The 19,056-nt window shown below is 50.2% G+C and overlaps 1 protein-coding gene across 6 annotated transcripts in view; it reads left to right on the top strand.

Annotated features, from left to right (window-relative positions):
* The window catches only part of HIVEP3 (HIVEP zinc finger 3), a 419,258-nt gene that overhangs the window by 358,324 nt on the left and 41,878 nt on the right, over positions 1–19,056 (top strand). For 5 of the 6 annotated variants that reach the window (XM_024554653.4, XM_024554651.4, XM_045190916.2 and 2 more), the window contains one exon: positions 12,559–18,170. In XM_024554653.4, coding sequence (XP_024410421.2) covers positions 13,089–18,170 — 5,082 coding nt within the window. In that variant the 5' untranslated portion in view covers positions 12,559–13,088. The remainder of the gene's footprint in view (positions 1–12,558; positions 18,171–19,056) is intronic. The other variant, XM_045190915.3, reaches the window with a different exon arrangement.

Raw genomic sequence — 19,056 nt, 5'->3', positions numbered from 1 at the left:
CCCCAGGCACCCTCCCTAAGCCTGCCCTTCTGAGCACTCCCTGCCCCGCAGCCTGTACTTGGAACCGTTTCTGTCATGGCCTCTGCCACCTTTTGTCACCCGTTTCTGTTGGTGTCCTTAGAGGCTTTGCACTTTTCAAGGGAAAACTCCATATCTTTTTTTAAATTAAGGAATAACACACATACAATTATGTACACATATCATAAGTATGCACACAGCATAAGTGTACACATGTCATAAGTTGCATATACAACTTAAATACTTTTTACATATATACACCTGTATAATATGCATGGTTTTGATGTGCATTTCCCTAATGAATAACATTTCCGTCCCCCCTAAAAGCTCCTGCTTTCCCCTTCCTAGTCAATACCTGCCTGCCCCACCAGAACAAATCACTATTCTGATTTCTAATACCATAACATTAATTTGGTCTGTTCTTAAACTTCAGTTAAGTGGAATCACACAGTAAACGGTCTGTTGTACCTGAATTCTCTTACTATGTCTGGGAGATCCCTCCATATTTTTGTCTGTAGCAGCACCTTGTTCTTTTTATTACTATTTAATAGTTCTTGTATAAATACACCACAGTTCGATTCACCCGTTCTATTTGTTGGTAGCATTTGGGCTGTTGCCTGCTTTTTGCTGCCGTGAATGAAGCTACTGTGGACGTTTTTGTTGGTGGTTTTTGGCAGACATATATGTGCATTTCTGTAGAACATGTTCTTAGTTTGGGGGTCATAGGGTAGGTGAGTGTTTAGCTTTGAAGATTTTGCCCATCAGATGTCCAAATGCTTGCACCTACCTTCCCACCAACAATGTACAAGAAGAGTTCCAGTTGCCCCACTTCCTTGCCAACATTTGGTATCATTTTGTTTGTTTTATCTTTGCCAGTCTGGTGAGTGTGTGGTGGATTTAATTTGTACTTTCCTGGTGAGTGATAATGTTGATCACCTTTTCATATGCTTATGGACCATTTATATAACATCTTTTAAAAAATACTTATTCAAATCTTTTGTCCTTTTTAAAAATTGTGGTAAAATACACATAATATATAATTTACCATCTTAACCATTTCTAAGTTCAGTAGTGTTATTTTCACACTGTTCTGCAATGTGAATGAATCTCCAAAACTCTTTCCATCTTGCAAAACGGGAACTCTACACACGTGACATGACCACCCCCTTTCCCTCTCCCCCCGCCCCGGGCAACCACCTGTCTTTCTGAGTCTGACTCTTCTATAGGTACCTGTGATTGGAATCATTTAGTATTTGTCTTTCTGTGACTTGCTGATTTCACTTAGTAAAATGTCCTAAAGGTTGATCCATGTTGTAGACTGTGTCTGAAGTTTTTTCCTTTTTTAAGGGTGGACAATATTCCATTGCATGTGGATACCACATTTGGTTTGTTTATTTGTCTATCAATGAACATTTGGTTTGCTTCCACCTTTTTGGCTATTGGGACTAATGCTGCTGGAAGCATGGGAGTACAGACATCTCTTTGAGACTCTGCTTTCCATTCTTCGGACTGTATACCCAGAAGTAAAATTGCTGGATCATAGGGGAATTCTATTTTTAATTCTTTTAAGAAACCATCATGCTGTTTTCCGTAGAGACGGCGCCATTTTGCATCTCCACCAGCAGACGCCACGGTTCCGATGCCGCCACGTTCTCCCCCACACTTGTTTTCTGGGGTCGTTTCTGTGGTAGCCATCCCAGAGCTCACGAAGGGGTATCTCTCATGGTTTTGATTTGTATTTCCTTAATGAATAATAATGTTGAGCATCTTTTCATGTGTTGGTTGCCATTTGCATATCTTCTCTGGGGAAATGTCTATTCGAGTCCTTTCATCATTTTTTAACCTGCTTGTTTGGTCTTTGTTTTTGAGTGGTAGGAGTTCTTTTTATATTTTGGGTATTAACTTCTTATTACACATGTGACTTGCAAATATTTTCTCCTGTTGTGAAGGTTGCCTTTTCCCTCTGTTCATTGTGTCCTTTGACACTCAAACATGTTACATTTTGATGAAATCCAGTGTATCTGTCTTTACGCTGGTGGCTTGTGCTTTTACTGTCAGATCGAAGCAGTTACTTGCTAAACCCCATGTCATGAAGCTTTTCTCCTGTGTTTTCTTCTAAGAGTTTTATCGTTTTTGCTCTTATGTTTAGGTCTTTATCCATTTTAAGTTAAATTTTGCCAAAAGTTAATTAGGTTTTCTGCCTCTTTAAAATTCATTTTTAGGGATATTTAATATTCTGGATGAGTCCTTTGTCAGATATGTATGCAAATATCTTCTTCTAGCCTGTAGTTTGTCTTTTTATTCTGTTATTGGTATTTTCTGATAAGCATACTTTTTTATTTTAATGAAGCCCAATTTATCAATTCTTTCCTTTATAGTTAGGTGATTATGCTTCTTGTGAACTGTGTAAGAAATCTCAGCTGGATCCAAGCTCGTGAAGCTATGTTCTTGTGTTTTGTCCTGCACGGTTTATTGTTTAATCTTTTATATGGAGGCCAATCGTCCATTTCACATTAATATTTGTGTATGGTGTGAGGTAGAAACCTACTTCCTTTTTTACCTTATGGATGCCTGATTGCTTCAGCACTAGTTATTGGAAGGATTATCATTTCTCACCCAATGTGGTAACACCTTAATTATAAATCAGGCGACTATGTATGTAGTCTGTTTCCTTACTCTATTGTTTCCATTGGGGTTTTGTTTTTGTTTTTGTTTTTTATCTTTCCTTGTGTTGGTACTACATGGTCCACTTTATAGTAAGGTCTATAATTTTTCTGTTTTCCTGTTGTTGGCCTGGCATCAAGAAGGTCCGCGCAATGCTTGAAGATTGAGTGAAGTGAATTCAAAGTGATCATTGTAACTACTGTCCCGCTACCAGTACAGTTATATCCATCCTGTCGCATGGGTAAGAATGGTAGAGACCACAGGCAGTCCCTACTTTTGTCATTGTTTACTTTTTTGAATACACTGTATATATCACCTAGTCTCCCCGGTCATTAGTCCTTACATAGTTTATTCTACAGTGTGTGTGCATGTGTGTGTTATAGTGTGTTCCGTGTATTTCCCTTCATAGTAGACAGAGGAGCCTTAACTACCTAGGAAGCTTTTAGGCAGGTATGGCTTTTGTACCACGGTCATTTGTGCAGAAACAAAATGTCATGAAAGGAACTGATGAGAGCGTAGGCCACCGTGACAAATGTGGAGTACAGGTCTTTCTTAGGTGACATTGATGCAAGACTGGCAGAATGCAAATAGCCAGAGACAAGTCGCCTGGCCCTGTGCACCCCTCATTTCAGGCTTTGTTCTTTCTTAAGCTCTTTCGCCCACAGGTAGTTCCTGGACCATGTAAGATTAAGCGGGCTGAGTTCAGATGCTTGCCAAGTTCTCAGGGGTATCTGGAAGCTTTTTTTAATCTTTACTGTAACCAGGTGGATATAATAAATGATGAGATGAGTAGGTGCGTAAGTAACTAGATTTGTAACCATAGATAACTTAGTAGATTAATAAACTGCAAGCATCTGGGTTTCATCAGACCCTTGTTGAGCCAAGACTACAGTTCCTGGTCTCAGTTCATCTTCCATCTCAATGGGAACAAAAGTTAAACACTGTCACTACTTTTCTAGGTGAAAGAAAAATAAAAGCTCTTCACAAGACCAGCCACATGATGGGAAGGAAGGCTGCTAGGAACAAGGTCTGGTGACCCAAAGTGTTAGGACTATGATTTAAATCTTAGTCCTGTCTGCAAGGCTGGCTTGGCCCCAGCTGCCTTGAGGCTCTGCACTGTGGAGGTCATCTGATGGCCCAGGTTCAAGTTCCTGCTCTGCCATTGCCAGCGGTGTGATTTTGTGCTTCAGTTTCCTCATCTGTAAAATGAGGATGATAATAGTCCCTGCCTGATAGTTACTGTGTAAACACTAAGAACAGCCCCAACACATATTAAGAGTTCAGTTGTTCGGACTAGACACAGGACATTGGTTTGAACCATCTTTGCCTGAGTTATCACAACCACAAACAATCAGGGCTATGTCTGGGCTTTCAAAGGTCTAGCAGCGTGGAGTTCTGGCTGCATTATTGCCTGGTCTTGACTGTGAAACGTGTTCCTGCTTTCCTCGGGGATGTCACTGGAAACCTTGTCCTCCCTGGGAATGTCAGTTCCACCGTAGTCCCTGGCCTGTCCAACAGGAAGACAAACACTAGCCAGATATAACTCACTGGGTATTGCCTATTGCTCTCTCTTCGCTATGAATAGAGTTTGCTTTTTGACCAGTGTGCAGAAATTCTAAGCCCTGGCTGGGTCTTAGGGTTGGGAAGGAGAAGAAGGAAAAGTAGGAAGGCAGAAACCACAGTCACCCAAGGGAAGTGATTTGGGAGCCTCCCAGACAGTGACTAATCCACCACTCATTGTCAGCGGGGAGAAGCATTTATCAAAAAACTCAGTTCTGAGCAGGGTCACGCCGAGTGATTTGTGCTTGAGGGGGAGACTTTGGTGCAAGTGGAGAAGGACATAGTTAACTGGGAAGACTTCCTGGAGGAAAAAAGGCACAATCCGTCTGGGCCATTCTGGCTCAGGTCAGCACTCTTGGGGGCTTTCTAGACAGTGGCCTGCACTTGGGGTTCATATCCTACCTCCACCTTTCCTTGTGTCGTGTCAAGCACTCAGCCTCGCCTCTTTGAGCTTCAGTCTTCCATATGCAAAAAGGGGACATGTATGAGCATTAATATGTGAATGTTTAGTATACTTTGGGCACATGGTAGATGATCGTTTAAGCATTTTTAAAATATTTTCAGCATTTGACTCAGTGCTGGGTCCAGTGCCAGGCATTGCAAATCCAAAGTTGAATAAGGCCCAGTCTCTGCCCATTCCAGGAGAAGCGTGGTTTGCCGGGAAGTGCTCATGAACTGGTAAACCCACAGATCTGACCCACACCAGAAATCTCGGGATTCTCGGGGTTAGTGGGAAACTTCTTCCCAACATAGGCAATCCATCAGACCCTAGGGAGGCCTATTGTCCACGAGTGAATCCAGGCCAGACGGTGTGAGGGGCTGGTCATCCCAGAAGCCTGACCCAGCCCAGTAGCACAGCCCTGGCCACCACATGGGGCCAGATTTTGCCTTTTACTTGCTTTCTGAAGATCGGTATTGACCCCAGCTGTTAGACCTGTCTGGTACAACTTTTTTGTTTGGGACTTTTTCTTGTCCTAGTGCCTACAAGGGAACATGTAGAAATACCTGACTATGCGCTGAACCCACCTTAGCGAAATGTGGGACCCCTGCCAGGACATATGGGCTCAGGAGCCCCAAAGCCCTGGCCAAGGGAAAGGCAGAAAACTCAGCATCCTTTGTGGACACATTCTAGCCTCCTGCACTCTGCATAGGTTGTACCTCCCATCTAGACTAGAATCTCTTTCTTCCGAATCTATCGTCATTTTCCCCATCTTTGAAGGACCAGCTCAAACACATCTGCTGGGAAGCATTCCCTGACTCCTTTGTGGAATTAGCCTCCAGACTCCTTGCTCTGCCCGATCCCTAGGGAACAGCGATGTGCAAACACAGAGCCGTAGACCGCATGGGTTAGATCTGATGTAAAAGCACAGGGTGGGCGAGGAGGTCGGGAAGGCTGATGATAGTGGGGCTGAAATGCCATTAGTTGAATCCCTGCAGTGGGGAGCCATTAGGGTTCTTTACAAAGGGAGAAGTCCGGTGAGGTTGGCAGTTGAAGAGATTTCTCTCACCACGAGGAATGGTGGAGTGGGGTGGCGTGAGGTGGGGGAAGGTTGGGAACCTGGAGGCAAGGTGGAAGAATGTCATCAGTTTCTGCAAATGCCCGGCTGTAGAAAAGCATATGTGGGATCTGCATGGGGAATCTTGTAAAGCTTAGATTCTTAGATGCCCACATACCTGTTTCGGTGAATCTAGAATGGAGCTAGAACCTGTGCTTTTAGAAGACACCCCAGGAAATTTTGGTGGGGTGATGGGGGACTATTCAATAGTGATGTTAGAACAACTGGCTAGCTATGTTGGAAAAAAATCAAGCTTTATCTTTACCTCACGCTGCACACAAAGGTAAATGCCAGATGCAGTCAAGACGGTGATTGAAAGGGAGGAGCGGAATGGCAGAGGAGCGGAGGGGCAAAAGGAGGGAAGAACATAAATAAACCATAAAGGAACCAGAAGAAGATTCGGTGACATGCTAAAAGATAATCTTGGACGTGAAACCTAAAAGTCATAAAGGGAAAGATTGACTTTTTGTTTCATTGACCACATAGAAACAAAATTTTTCTCTGTAGCCAAGTTAAATACTAATAATAAATAGGTAGAAATATTTGCAATTTATTTACAGGGTGAGGCAAAAGTAGGTTTACAGTCGTTAATATAACACAATAATTAATAAGTAATAGTACAAGAATAATCTGTTTCATGTACTCAAAACTGTTAACCTACTTTTGCCCCACCCTGCATAAAGGATCAATATCCCCAATATCAAAGAGTTTATATAAACAAGTAAGAAAAATATAGTTCATTAGACACAGAAGCAAAAAATTTAAAAAACAATTGCCTGAATGAAATAATTAATACATTCATGTAAAGTTCTAAGCCTCCCTAGAGATCAAGAAATACAGATTTTTAAACAATAAGATGCCATTATGGTCGGCAGAATAATGGCCCCAAAGAGGTCCACGTTCTAATCCCTGAGACCTTGTGAATATGTTGTCTTTCATGACAAAAGGGACTCTGTAGCTGTGATTACATTAAGGATCTGGAGATGGGGAGGTTGTCCTGGATTATCCAGGAGAGCCCAACGTAATCACAAGAGTTTTTACAAGGGAAAGAAGGAGGCAGTGCAGTCGAAGTTAGTCCGTTCATGGTGGGGAGGATGAGGCAGGCCGCGGCTGGCTTTGAAGCTGGGGTGTACCACTGGAGCCTGCGGAAAGGTAAACGGCCCCACCTCAATTTTAGCCCAATGAGACCCATTTCGGACTTCTGGCCCCTAGAAATGGGTGATACTAAATTATGCTGTTTTTACCCACTAAGTCCGTGGCAATTCGTTCCAGTAGCAATAGGAAGCTAGTACAGTGATTTCATGTTAGTAAATATTAAAGACATTGGTTATATTCCGGGTAGAAAAATAAAGTTTGGAGAAGCAGTTCACACGCAGAATCGGAATGTACATTTGTGCTTTTGGAGGAGCTATTTGTCAGTACCTATCAGAAGCTGCACGGTGCACTCCCTTTGGCCAAGCATTTCCCCTTCTTGGAATTTATCCTGTGGCTGTGCTCACTCTAGTATGCAGAGGGTGTTCTTTGTAGCGTTTCCTGGAATAGAACAAGCTGAAAACAGCCTTCGTATGCTTTAATAAAGGACTGGCTGAACATGAATACAGCGCCGAATGAAATACTAGCTGCCCCTAGAAAGAGTGAGGTGAACCTGGATGTCCATGTGTAAGTTAAACAAAGCAAATCAGGAGGCAGTTCCTTCAAAATGCCTCAGAATGTCGGAAGAACATAGGAAACTAACCGTAGCTTCTGTGAGGAAGGGCATGTGGGGGGCAGGGGGATGCAGGAGATAGTACAATTCTACAATGGCTTACAATTGCTCAAGTACATTTTCATTGTTTAATAATGTAAAGAAGGAAAAAGCTGCATAGGCTTTCTGTTCTGCAGCCAATCTTTGGAACTTCTGGTCTAGACAAATCTGGTGCGGACCAGAGCTGCTAGAGTCAGCCCAGAGGAGACGGGGAAAGCAGAACCAACCAGACCTGTGGTACTTTTATTGTCTCCATTGTACAGGTGGGGAGACTGGAGAGTAGAGAGGTTCCGAGAATTTCCAGTTAGGAGCTGTGGAGTCAGGGTTCGCACACGCGCTTCAAAGCTGCCTTTGGAGTCGCTGTGCGGTGTTGTGCTGTGTGGGGGGGGGGGGGGCTTAGCGACAGGATGCTTTTCACAGCAGGTCCCCATCTTGTCCTTCAGGCCTAAACCCTAGTCTGTGTTATTACCTGCAACCTTCTGCACTAGGTTTCAGCTTTTAAAATGAGGAGGAAGTCCTGCTTTCCTGGTGTTTTTAAGATCAGTGTTTTATTACCGTCTGTAAAATTTTGACCAGATTTTAGCGTATTAGCCTGCACGCAGGCATATGTTTGTGCGTGTATAACTAAATTACAAGCAAAGAATTTTATCAAGCCACACAAATTTGGAGTTTGATTGACCAAATAGAACCTGGGCATCTGGCCCCTGTCCCTGTCCTGCCTCAGTCTTATCTAACTCGGCTGGTGAGCCAAGCTCCACAGTCTAGAGCCCAAGGCAGATTCACGCTGGCCTCCTGCCCGGATGGGGGGAAGCAGCCTCCTGAAAGAGCCCGCCTCCCATCTCTCCTCTGGCAGAGCCCTCTGGCGTATCCCCTCTGGGCTACGGCCATGCTGTCCTGATGCCTGGGGTGTGGAAGTTGCTTTCTTGTTTGATTTCAAAGCTTCAAGCCGTCTTGCCTGGGCCCTGGTGGCTCTTCCATCTCTTCTAACTCCCCTGAGGCCTTCGTGGCTGCAGCTCCAGCACCCTGCTCTCTTTCCTGTTGGGCTGTCTTAACAGCTAGACATATGGAAGCTTCCAGAAGTGGGAGCTGAGTTGTCTGATGTTAGCTAACTGGCTCTTGAAGTTCAGATTTTCCTCATGGTTCTACGCTGGTTTCTGAGCCAGAGCTCCCAGGGCTGTGGCCTCAGTGGCAGACAGTGTGGGCCTCATGGCCATTGTCCCACCACCAGCAGAGGACGTCTATCCCCCTGTGGCCTGAGGCTCAGGCCCCGCTGGGCCCTGGCAGGGAAACCCTCTACCTCTGACCTCATGTCACTGGTGGCTTTTACAGGCGCCTTCACCAGTTCTCAGAAGAATAGAAGGTAGAAAAGTCTTTTTCTTGGTGTGCTCCAAGTGATTAGAAACCTCCCTTCTAGAGGAGTTAAGTGAGAAAAAGCTTATGCCAACCTGAATTGTAATCCTCTCTAAGGCTGAGGCCCTCTTAGTTCCTGTAGTTTTGATCCACATCTGCACCCACAGTCCCAGCTGCCCCCCAACTCCTCTTGTGTTAAGAACCTCAGACCTGTCATGAGGTGTAGAGCAGGGCAGCTGAGAGCACTGACCCAGGAGGCTGAGGACCCGTGTGGCACCGTGGCTCAGGTACCCTTCCTGCAGATCAAAGGGGTGGGCTTTCTGCCTCCCAGGCTTCCCTGACTCCATAACCTGGGGAGCTGGTGGTACTGGCTGCACCTCTCTCAGAGCATGCAAGTAGGGAGGCCCCCCCCGGGGAGCCCCAGGCCAGCTCACAGGTGTAGGCCGGATGCTGACCCTAGGCACGTGGTGCTGGCCCGGTGAGTCACCTGATGACACAGTAGTCTCCTGACTGTTTCTGTCATCCACCCACGGCTCCCACCTGGCTTAGGAATTGCCCCAAACCCCAGCCATTGGCATGCATTTCCCAACCTGCCTCTGGAGAGCCTGGTGGCTCAGTGAAGGGACAACTGTGGGACTGGACAATGTAGGGCCCTCCTTGGCCAGCTGACCCCCACTCAGACTGTTAATTTACCGCCTAGTCATGTGGCAGTGTCCCACCCATCCATCAGAATAAACAAAGCTTGATTCTAGCTAATGTTGTGGGGGCGGGGTGGTGCTTTGACATCCTTGCATGAAAGGGTCAGTAGAAATAGTAAGAATGGGCAATGCTTTATCATCCACTCACAGCACCTGCGGGCCTCCCCACATGCAGGTGCAGCCAGGCCCAGGAGTCCCAGACCAGCATGGAGAACAGTGCTCTGTCCACACTACAGATGACGCCTGTCTTGTCTGACTTTTAGGTGACTCAGCACTTCCACCCCTCTTAGTTTGGATAATCAAGGCCTGGTATGATACCGCCATGAAGAACTTCCCACCATTAACCAGGCTCCCCATTTCTCCTGTCCAGCAGGCCGCCTTTGCTATTAACCCCCTAGACACCTGCTGACACTCCTCACTAGAGATGTAGCCATGTCCCCAGGGCTAAGCCAGTGCTCCCATAGAGCAGAGAGCCACAGGCTGCTGTGCCCACCGTACCACTGAAGTCAGAGAGGGCATTGGCTCACTGAGGCAGGAGATGATCCCTGGCCAGAGGCATAGGACAGTCTAGTTCTGCCACCATTGCTGTGCAATTTTTAGGCAAAATCACATCATCCTGCTAGGCCTCAGTCTCCTCATCTGTCAAGGGGGAGGATTGGCCTAGATAACCAATCTCTAAGAATCCATTAGGAGGCCATGGTGTAATTTCAGTCCTCATAGCAAGATCAAAAGTTTATAACAGATATCCACAGTGAACACTTGTGCCTGGTTTGGGTCCCAGGTAAATATTGATTATAAGGGTAACCATTTATCTCAATTCGCCTGGGACAGCCCTGGTTTATTCCTGTTGCTCCGCCATAATCCTGGTAATGCCTCTTTCACTCTCAAGCATGCCCAAGGTTGAAGGATACCTTCCATGGTCCCCCTACTGATGGTTATATGATGAAATGATGTTTTGCTGCCATACCTACACTGGCCCTGCTTTGGGAGGATGCCTTCTCTGCCTGAGTCAAAGGAGGGCTTTGATGGCTCACGTAATAGCCTTTGTTGAGTTGTGACCTTCCATGACAAACATTGGTCACTGCATTTGTGGGAGGAATGTCATTTGGAGACACAGGTGATCGCATAATCATTCACTGCCCCTGCACCACACAGTAGGTTCTTCTCAAGCAATCCTTTGCTTCCTGCAAGGAACTGAGATATTTCTTCATCTCTATCTTGTAAGGGCTCTGTAATGGACCACATCTCTCTTTTCTCCTCGGCTGCTGGGAAGCTCAGATACAATTGTATAGCTCAGCTATAGAAACATGGTGAGCCCTTATGATTGGTATTCCAGTGTTAGTTCCATCCCTCCAACCCTGACTTCCTGCCTTATTTACATTTTCCTGTGTTCTGATTTGTTATTCTTATTTATAGTTATATTTATTTATAGCTTGTCATTTTTTATAAATATTTATACAATTTTGCTATAGTTTTCTTGAATTCTTTGTAGAACAAAGATGGAAAGGAAACACAAAAGGAATAAATTTATAGTGTATAATGTGTAGCTAACAGGTTGAACCACATGCCTCTCCACGGCATGTCATTCTGTCTGAGGCCCTGCCATTAGTGAGACAATTATTCGAGTCTCTCAGACTTGTCAACTTTCTCAACACCCTGTGAAAGTACAAAGAGCTAACCCTTCAAGTCTGCATCAGAAAATATCTGGTGAAAAGCAGGGCAAGGGCACGAAGGGAGCCCGACGTCAGGGTGCTGGGGGCGGAGCCTGCTTGCAGGAGAGGGAAGAAGGCCAGGGAGGAACCAGGCATGCACTCAGGCCCTCACCCAGGGGACCATCACCTGCAAGTGGCTGGGGAATGAGCTCCAGCCACAGGAACCTGGGTTCAGTGCCAGCCCTGCCTCTTAGGAACATGATTCCTTAGCAGACCCCCTTCCCACTGTGGTCCTGTTTTCTCCACTGGAAAGAAAAGTGGTGGTTGAGACTAGAGTCCAGACTTCTGTCTCAACCAACTTTGAAATGTTGACCATGCTGCTGGGGACGGGGGCCCTGAGAAGCACTCGGAGCCCAAGGAGCCTAGACTGCCTGACTTCCGGCTGGCCCCGGGAGGATGCACGCACTTGGGGGTCCACCCGGAACAACTTTGCCCCTCAGCTTGGAAAGGACTGCCATTCTGAACCACTTCCAGGGTACCCCTGGGACACTGACTGGGGAAGGAACGGCTGCAAAACTGGAAGAACCCGCCAGAATGAGCCTCTCAGCTCTTGCTTGGCAGATCAGGTGGTCATGACTGTGTTAGACCATGAGCTTCCCCAGACTAGGGCAGTGGCTCTAGCTTCACCATGAAACATGGCTAGAGAGGTGGGTTAGCAAAGGAGGAAGAGCCACGAGTGATGCCCATCCTGGACACCTTCAGCATCCAGGGCCCAGGAGAGCATGATACCTGAGAACAACCTACCCCTTGGAAAGCTTATCCTTGAATACCCCACCAGCACCTCCTCCTGCACCAGCCAGCCTTGTCCAGTGGCATCCATGTCCAGTGGCATCCACGTCCTCAGGCCCACTGTAGCCCCACAGCACAGTTGAGGCAGGAATTTCTGTTATCAATTTTCTAGGTTAGGCAACTGATGCTCAGGGAGCTAAAACCCACTCAGAGGGGCTCGCAGAGCAGAGACTGGAGTCCGGGCCTCTTGTCCCTAACTGCTCCTGATGCCCCACACAGCTGCAGTCCTCAGAAGCACAGCTGGAATTGGAGTCACCCAACAGCCCTGTGAATGTGGTTGAGGGAGGGATAGGCAGTGCCCCGATGTATAGAGCCAGGGCCGTGGGTTCTGCTTCCATCTCCCTGGTTAAGCTCTTAGGGATCTCACTGGCTTTCGCAGAGCCAGAGATGGCCAGGCTGTGGACCAGTCGCAGTAACTCTCTCTTCTCTTGTGTGTGTGTTTCTGTGTGTGTGTTTTTGTCACATAGAAGAGCGTGAACTCCCCTCCACAGCTGTTGATCTCCAACACGGGACTAAAGGGAAAAAAAAGAAGACGGAGCCACTTGCAGCATCCAGCGTGGCTTCTCTCGTGCTGGGACCAGGGATGACTGGGCCACGCACACAGGCGTCTCTAGCCTTCAGCAGTTCGCATAGCACACAGGGGACTCATGGGGGGCCACTTGTCACTGCCAACTGAGACAACACGATGGCAACACTGACGTCCTTCATGACGTTTCCACGACAGACATTCAGGCAGAAAGTGCTGGTGCATTTTCTGTCTGCAAAGTAAAGGGCCATGCCTCACCGAAGTGACTAGCTCATGCCCTGATGACTTGCTCTGAGTCCACTCACAGCCAGTGACACTTGCAAAAAACTCCCAAAGCCGTCCTGGATTTGGCTTCCTCCACTCTTGACCCATGTGGCCAAAGCCAGACGCCTTCTCGGGACACTTGGATCACCCATAAATGCAGCCTGCCCTGACCCTCCCTGAATAGCATCTGAAGTCTCTGTGGAGGTCATGGATCCTGAACAAAGTGTCAAGGGCACCAAGAAGGCTGAGGGAAGTCCCCGGAAGCGGCTGACCAAAGGAGAGGCCGTGCAGACCAGTGTCTCGGCCAGTGTGCCGTACCCAGGCAGCAGCACAGCTGCCGCCCCCGAAGGCCCCGTGCAAGAGCTCCTAGCCCCACAGCCCTTCCCAGGCCCCTCGCCGGTTCTTAGGGAAGGCTCTCAGGAGAAAACGGGCCAGCAGCAGAAGCCCTCCAAGAGGCCCTCCATCGAAGCCTCTGTCCACATCTCGCAGCTTCCGCAGCACCCTCTGACACCAGCATTCATGTCGCCTGGCAAACCTGAGCACCTCCTGGAGGGGTCCACGTGGCAGCTGGTCGACCCCATGAGACCTGGACCCTCAAGCTCCTTCCTGAGCCCTGGGCTCCATCCTCAGAGCCAGCTCCTCCCTTCCCATGCTTCCATCATCCCCCCAGAAGACCTGCCTGGCATCCCCAAAGTCTTTGTGCCCCGTCCCTCCCAGGTTCCCTTGAAGCCCACGGAAGAGGCACACAAGAAGGAGAGGAAACCCCAGAAACCGGGCAAGTACATCTGCCAGTACTGCAGCCGGCCCTGTGCCAAGCCCAGCGTGCTCCAGAAACACATCCGCTCACACACGGGTGAGAGGCCCTATCCCTGCGGCCCCTGTGGCTTCTCCTTCAAGACCAAGAGTAACCTCTACAAGCACAGGAAGTCCCATGCCCACCGCATCAAAGCTGGCCTGGCCTCGGGAGTGGGCAGCGAGATGTACCCCCCGGGGCTGGAGATGGAGAGGATCCCAGGGGAAGAGTTTGAGGAGCCCACCGAGGGAGAAAGCACCGATTCAGAAGAGGAAACGGGTACCACGTCCACTCACCATGCAGAGCTCTCCCCTAGGCCTAAGCACCCCCTCCTGTCCAGCGGTTTGTACAGCTCTGGGAGCCAGGGTTCTAGCCACGAACGCTGTTCCTTGTCCCAGTCCAGCTCGGCCCAGTCGCTCGAGGACCCCACTCCATTCGCGGAGCCCTCATCCGAACACCCCCTGAGCCATAAACCTGAAGACACCCACACCATAAAGCAGAAGTTGGCCCTCCGCTTGAGTGAGAGGAAAAAGGTGATCGACGAGCAGGCGTTCCTGAGCCCCGGCAGCAAAGGCAGTACTGAATCTGGGTATTTCTCCCGCTCGGAGAGCGCCGAGCAGCAGGTCAGCCCCCCAAACACCAACGCCAGGTCCTACGCAGAGATCATCTTCGGCAAGTGCGGGCGGATCGGGCAGCGGACCACCATGCTGACGGCCACCTCCACCCAGCCCCTCCTGCCGCTGTCCACCGAAGACAAGCCCAGCCTGGTGCCCTTGTCTGTGCCCCGGACACAGGTCATCGAGCACATCACCAAGCTCATCACCATCAATGAGGCCGTGGTGGACACCAGCGAGATAGACAGCGTGAAGCCCAGGAGGAGCTCGCTGTCGCGGCGCAGCAGCATGGAGTCTCCCAAATCCAGCCTCTACCGGGAGCCCCTCGCGTCCCACAGTGAGAAAACCAAGCCTGAACAATCACTGCTGAGCCTCCAGCACCCGCCCAGCACCACCCCCCCTGTGCCTCTGCTGAGAAGCCACTCAATGCCTTCTGCGCCCTGCACCCTCGGTACCCCCCACCACACTTTCCGCGGTAGCTACTCCTTCGACGACCACATCGCCGACTCCGAAGCCCTGAGCCGCAGCAGTCAAGTGTTTACCTCCCACCCGCGGATGCTCAAGCGCCAGCCGGCCATTGAACTACCTTTGGGAGGGGAGTACAGTTCCGAGGAGGCAGGGCCAAGTAGCAAGGACACAGCCCCCAAACCCGCAGAGGAGCCGGAACCCAAGGAAAGCGAACTCACCAAAAAGACCAAGAAGGGCTTGAAAACAAAAGGGGTAATCTATGAATGTAACATCTGTGGTGCTCGGTACAAGAAAAGGGACAACTACGAAGCCCACAAGAAATACTACTGCTCAGAGCTTCAGATCACAAAGCCCATCTCTGCAGGTGCTCACGTGTCTCTGGAGGCCGAGAAGAGTCAGGCCGAGCACGAGCCCTGGTCCCAGATGATGCATTATAAACTGGGGACCACCTTGGAGCTCACTCCGCTGAGGAAGAGGAGGAAAGAGAAGAGCCTCGGGGACGAGGAGGAGCCACCTGCCTTTGAGTCGACAAAAACTCAGTTCGGCAGCCCCAGGCCATCCGATGCTGCTCGGAATATTCCCCCAGAGTCCACCAAGTCACCAGCAGAACCAAGTAAAGCAGCACCCTCCCTGGAGGGACCCTCGAGCTTCCAGCCAAGGACGCCCAAGCCAGGGTCCGGTTCGGAATCAGGAAAGGAGAGGAGAGCAACGTCCAAAGAAATTTCTGTCATCCAGCACACCAGCTCCTTCGAGAAGTCAGACTCTCTGGAGCAGCCCAGTGGCTTGGAAGGGGAAGACAAGTCTCCGGCCCCGGCCCCGTTCTCATCACCCCCACCCACCCCGCATGGACGCTCGGCTCACTCCCTGCAGCCTAAGCTGGTCCGCCAGCCCAACATTCAGGTTCCTGAGATCCTGGTAACTGAGGAGCCCGACCGGCAGGACACAGAGCCAGAGCCGCCCCCCAAGGAGCCGGAGAAGACAGAGGAGTTCCAGTGGCCCCAGCGCAGCCAGACTCTTGCCCAGCTCCCAGCCGAGAAGCTGCCACCCAAGAAGAAGAGACTGCGCCTGGCGGAGATGGCTCAGTCATCAGGGGAGTCCAGCTTTGAGTCCTCTGTGCCTCTGTCCCGCAGCCCAAGCCAGGAAAGCAGTGTCTCCCTGAGCGGGTCTAGCCGCTCCGCCTCCTTTGAGAGGGATGACCACGGAAAAGGGGAGGCCCCCGGGCCCTCGTCCGACACTCGGTCCAAACCGTTGGGTACGCACATGCTGACTGTCCCCAGCCACCACCCACACACCCGGGAGATGCGGAGGTCAGCCTCAGAGCAGAGTCCCAACGTCTCCCACTCTGCCCACATGACGGAGAGGCGCAGCAAATCATTCGACTATGGCAGCTTGTCCTTGGCGGGCCCTGCTGCACCAGCGCCAGTGGCTCCCGCAGCCCCAGCAGCCCCAGCAGCCCCAGCGGCCCCTCCAGAGAGAAGAAAATGCTTTTTGGTGAGACAGGCCTCTCTGAGCAGGTTTCCAGAAACAGAGCCTGAGGCCGCCCCCAAGGGAAGACAGGAGAGTGAGGAACCAAAGCCCTCGTCCAGTAAAACTTTGGCCAAAAGCTCGCTGCCCCAGATTTCCTCAACAGCCACCTCACACACTGGGCACTCGGGAGGCAAGAGCCAGGTGCAGGACAGGCCACCGCTGGGGTCCACTCCGCCCTACACGGAAGCCCTGCAGGTGTTCCAGCACCCCGGTGCCCAGCTCCCCCTGCATGAGAAGCCGTGCCTGCCCCCGCCTGTCTCCCTTTTCTCCTTCCAGCACCTCCTGCAGCATGAGCCTGGGCAGTCTTCAGAATTCTTCTCCACCCAGGCCATGTCCAGCCTCCTCTCCTCACCATACTCCATGCCCCCCATTCCTCCCTCTTTATTTCAAGCCCCGCCACTTCCTCTCCAGCCTACCGTTTTGCACCCAGGCCCACTCCACCTGCCCCAGCTCATGCCTCACCCAGCCAGCATCCCCTTCCGGCAGCCCCCTTCATTTCTCCCCATGTCGTACCCGTCCTCCTCAGCACTCTCTTCTGGGTTTTACCTGCCTCTGCAATCCCAGTTTGCCCTTCAGCTCCCCGGCGATGTGGAAAGCCGTCTGCCGCAGATCAAAACCAGCCCGGCCCCACTGGCCACTGGAACTGCCGGCCTCTCCCCCAGCACAGAGTACAGCGGTGACATCCAGCTGCCCCCCGTGGCTCCCGCAGCCAGCTCCTCATTGCCCACGTCAGCCCCTCCGTTGGCCCTGCCCACCTGTCCAGATACCATGGTGTCCCTGGTTGTGCCGGTCCGAATTCAGACCAACATGCCATCCTACGGGAGCGCCATGTACACCACCCTGTCCCAGATCCTGGTCACCCAGTCCCAAGGCAGCTCAGCGACTGTAGCTCCTCCCAAGTTTGAGGAGCCCTCGTGCAAAGGGACGGCAGTGTGTGGGGCAGATGTGTACGAGACTGGGCCCGGACCGGCTGGGGTAAGTGAGGAGCTGAGCAGAGGTTTCCAGACTCCATACCTGCGAGTGCCTGTGACATTACCTGACAGAAAAGGCACTTCCCTGTCCTCAGAGAGTATCTTGAGCCTGGAGGGGAGTTCATCGACAGTGGGGGGAAGCAAACGTGTGCTTTCGCCGGCTGGCAGCCTTGAACTTACCATGGAAACCCAGCAGCAAAAACGGGTGAAGGAAGAGGAGGCTTCCAAGGCAGATGAAAAACTAGAACTGGTAAAACCATGCAGCGTGGTGCTTACCAGCCCTGAGGATGGCAAGAGGCCAGAGAAATCCCCCTTGGGCAGCCAGGGCAGGAGGGAGCTAGAGTTGCTGTCCAGCCTGCCCACGGATCCATCTGACCCGAAGGAAATTCCTCCCCTTCCTCACCCCACACGACCCATCGGGACAGCTCCAGGCTCAGAGGCTTTGAAAGAGCATGCGCAGCCATCTGGCAAACCTCACCGAAGAGGGCTGCCCTCTCTGAGTGTGAAGAAAGAAGATTCCAAGGAACAACCTGACCTCCCTTCGCTGGCACCTCCCAGCTCCCAGCTTCCTCTGTCAGAAACGTCCCCCAAACCAGCCAAGTCTCAAGAAGGTACGGACTCAAAGAAGGTACTGCAGTTCCCCAGCCTCCACACAACCACTAATGTCAGTTGGTGCTATTTAAACTACATTAAGCCAAATCACATCCAGCACGCAGATAGGAGGTCCTCTGTTTACGCTGGTTGGTGCATAAGTTTGTACAACCCCAACCTTCCAGGGGTTTCCACTAAAGCTGCTTTGTCCCTCCTGAGGTCTAAGCAGAAGGTGAGCAAAGAGACATACACCATGGCCACAGCTCCGCATCCTGAGACGGGAAGGCTCGTGCCATCCAGCTCCCGCAAGCCCCGCATGACAGAGGTAAGTTCAGTCTTATTTTTCTTCTCCCTGTTGATTTTTTTTAAAAACTTTGCTGAGTTTTTAAAGCCACAGTCTCCTCAGGTTCCATCGGCAAAAGTAGAGCCAGATGAGTGGGCAGAGTTCCTCTCTGTCAGCTGGATTGGCCACCTTACCAGGAAACATTCATTGGTTTCCTTTGTCAGTGTGTCCCTCATGCCATTGGAATAGATACATTTCAGTAAAATGAGCTTGAAAGTGATCCTGCTTTCCCATTAGCTGTTATTGTAAAATCAAAGACACACCCTCAGCCAGGAAAAGAAAAGTCTCCAAAAGACTGTCTGGAAAACTTGGCCTACAGCAATTTTTGAACTTTATACCACTCCATCATATGATTCTTCCTGCCCTGTTAGTTGTTTCCTGCTTTCCTTCTTCTCACACCTGTTCTTTCCGTTCTCTGGTACCACCGCAAATCTCATTTCCAGAGATTCTTTTCTGTTGAGTAGGAGAGCAGATAGAGCTGGGCTGCAATATCCCTCTTTACCAGTAGGTGGCAATATCACTCACAGCGTGACCTAGCTATGCTGTGTGTAGCACCTGGCCCAACTACAGGCTCACATTTACTCTTCCATTGCCTCTGACCCAAGGCTGCATCAGGAACACTATAAAATCAACAGGTCCCTGCAGGTTCAGGAAGTTTGAAATTTGGAAAATGACACCTCCATACCCTGACAAGGCCAGCCTGAGGATTCAGGCCATGACGTATGATGATGACTTAGCATTTGTGGACTAACGATTGGTCTGTTGCTTAGCAGCCTCACTGTGCCAGGCACCGTGCCTGGCCCTGGAGCCCAGCCAACGCTTGTCTCCATGTGGGGCGGGGGGTGGGGGGAGAGGGCGGGACCACCTC

The sequence above is a fragment of the Desmodus rotundus genome, chromosome 3, assembly GCF_022682495.2.
Source record: "Desmodus rotundus isolate HL8 chromosome 3, HLdesRot8A.1, whole genome shotgun sequence".
NCBI lineage: Eukaryota > Metazoa > Chordata > Mammalia > Chiroptera > Phyllostomidae > Desmodus > Desmodus rotundus.
The sequence above is the reverse complement of the archived record's forward strand: the minus strand, read 5'-3'. Positions and strand labels throughout refer to the sequence as shown.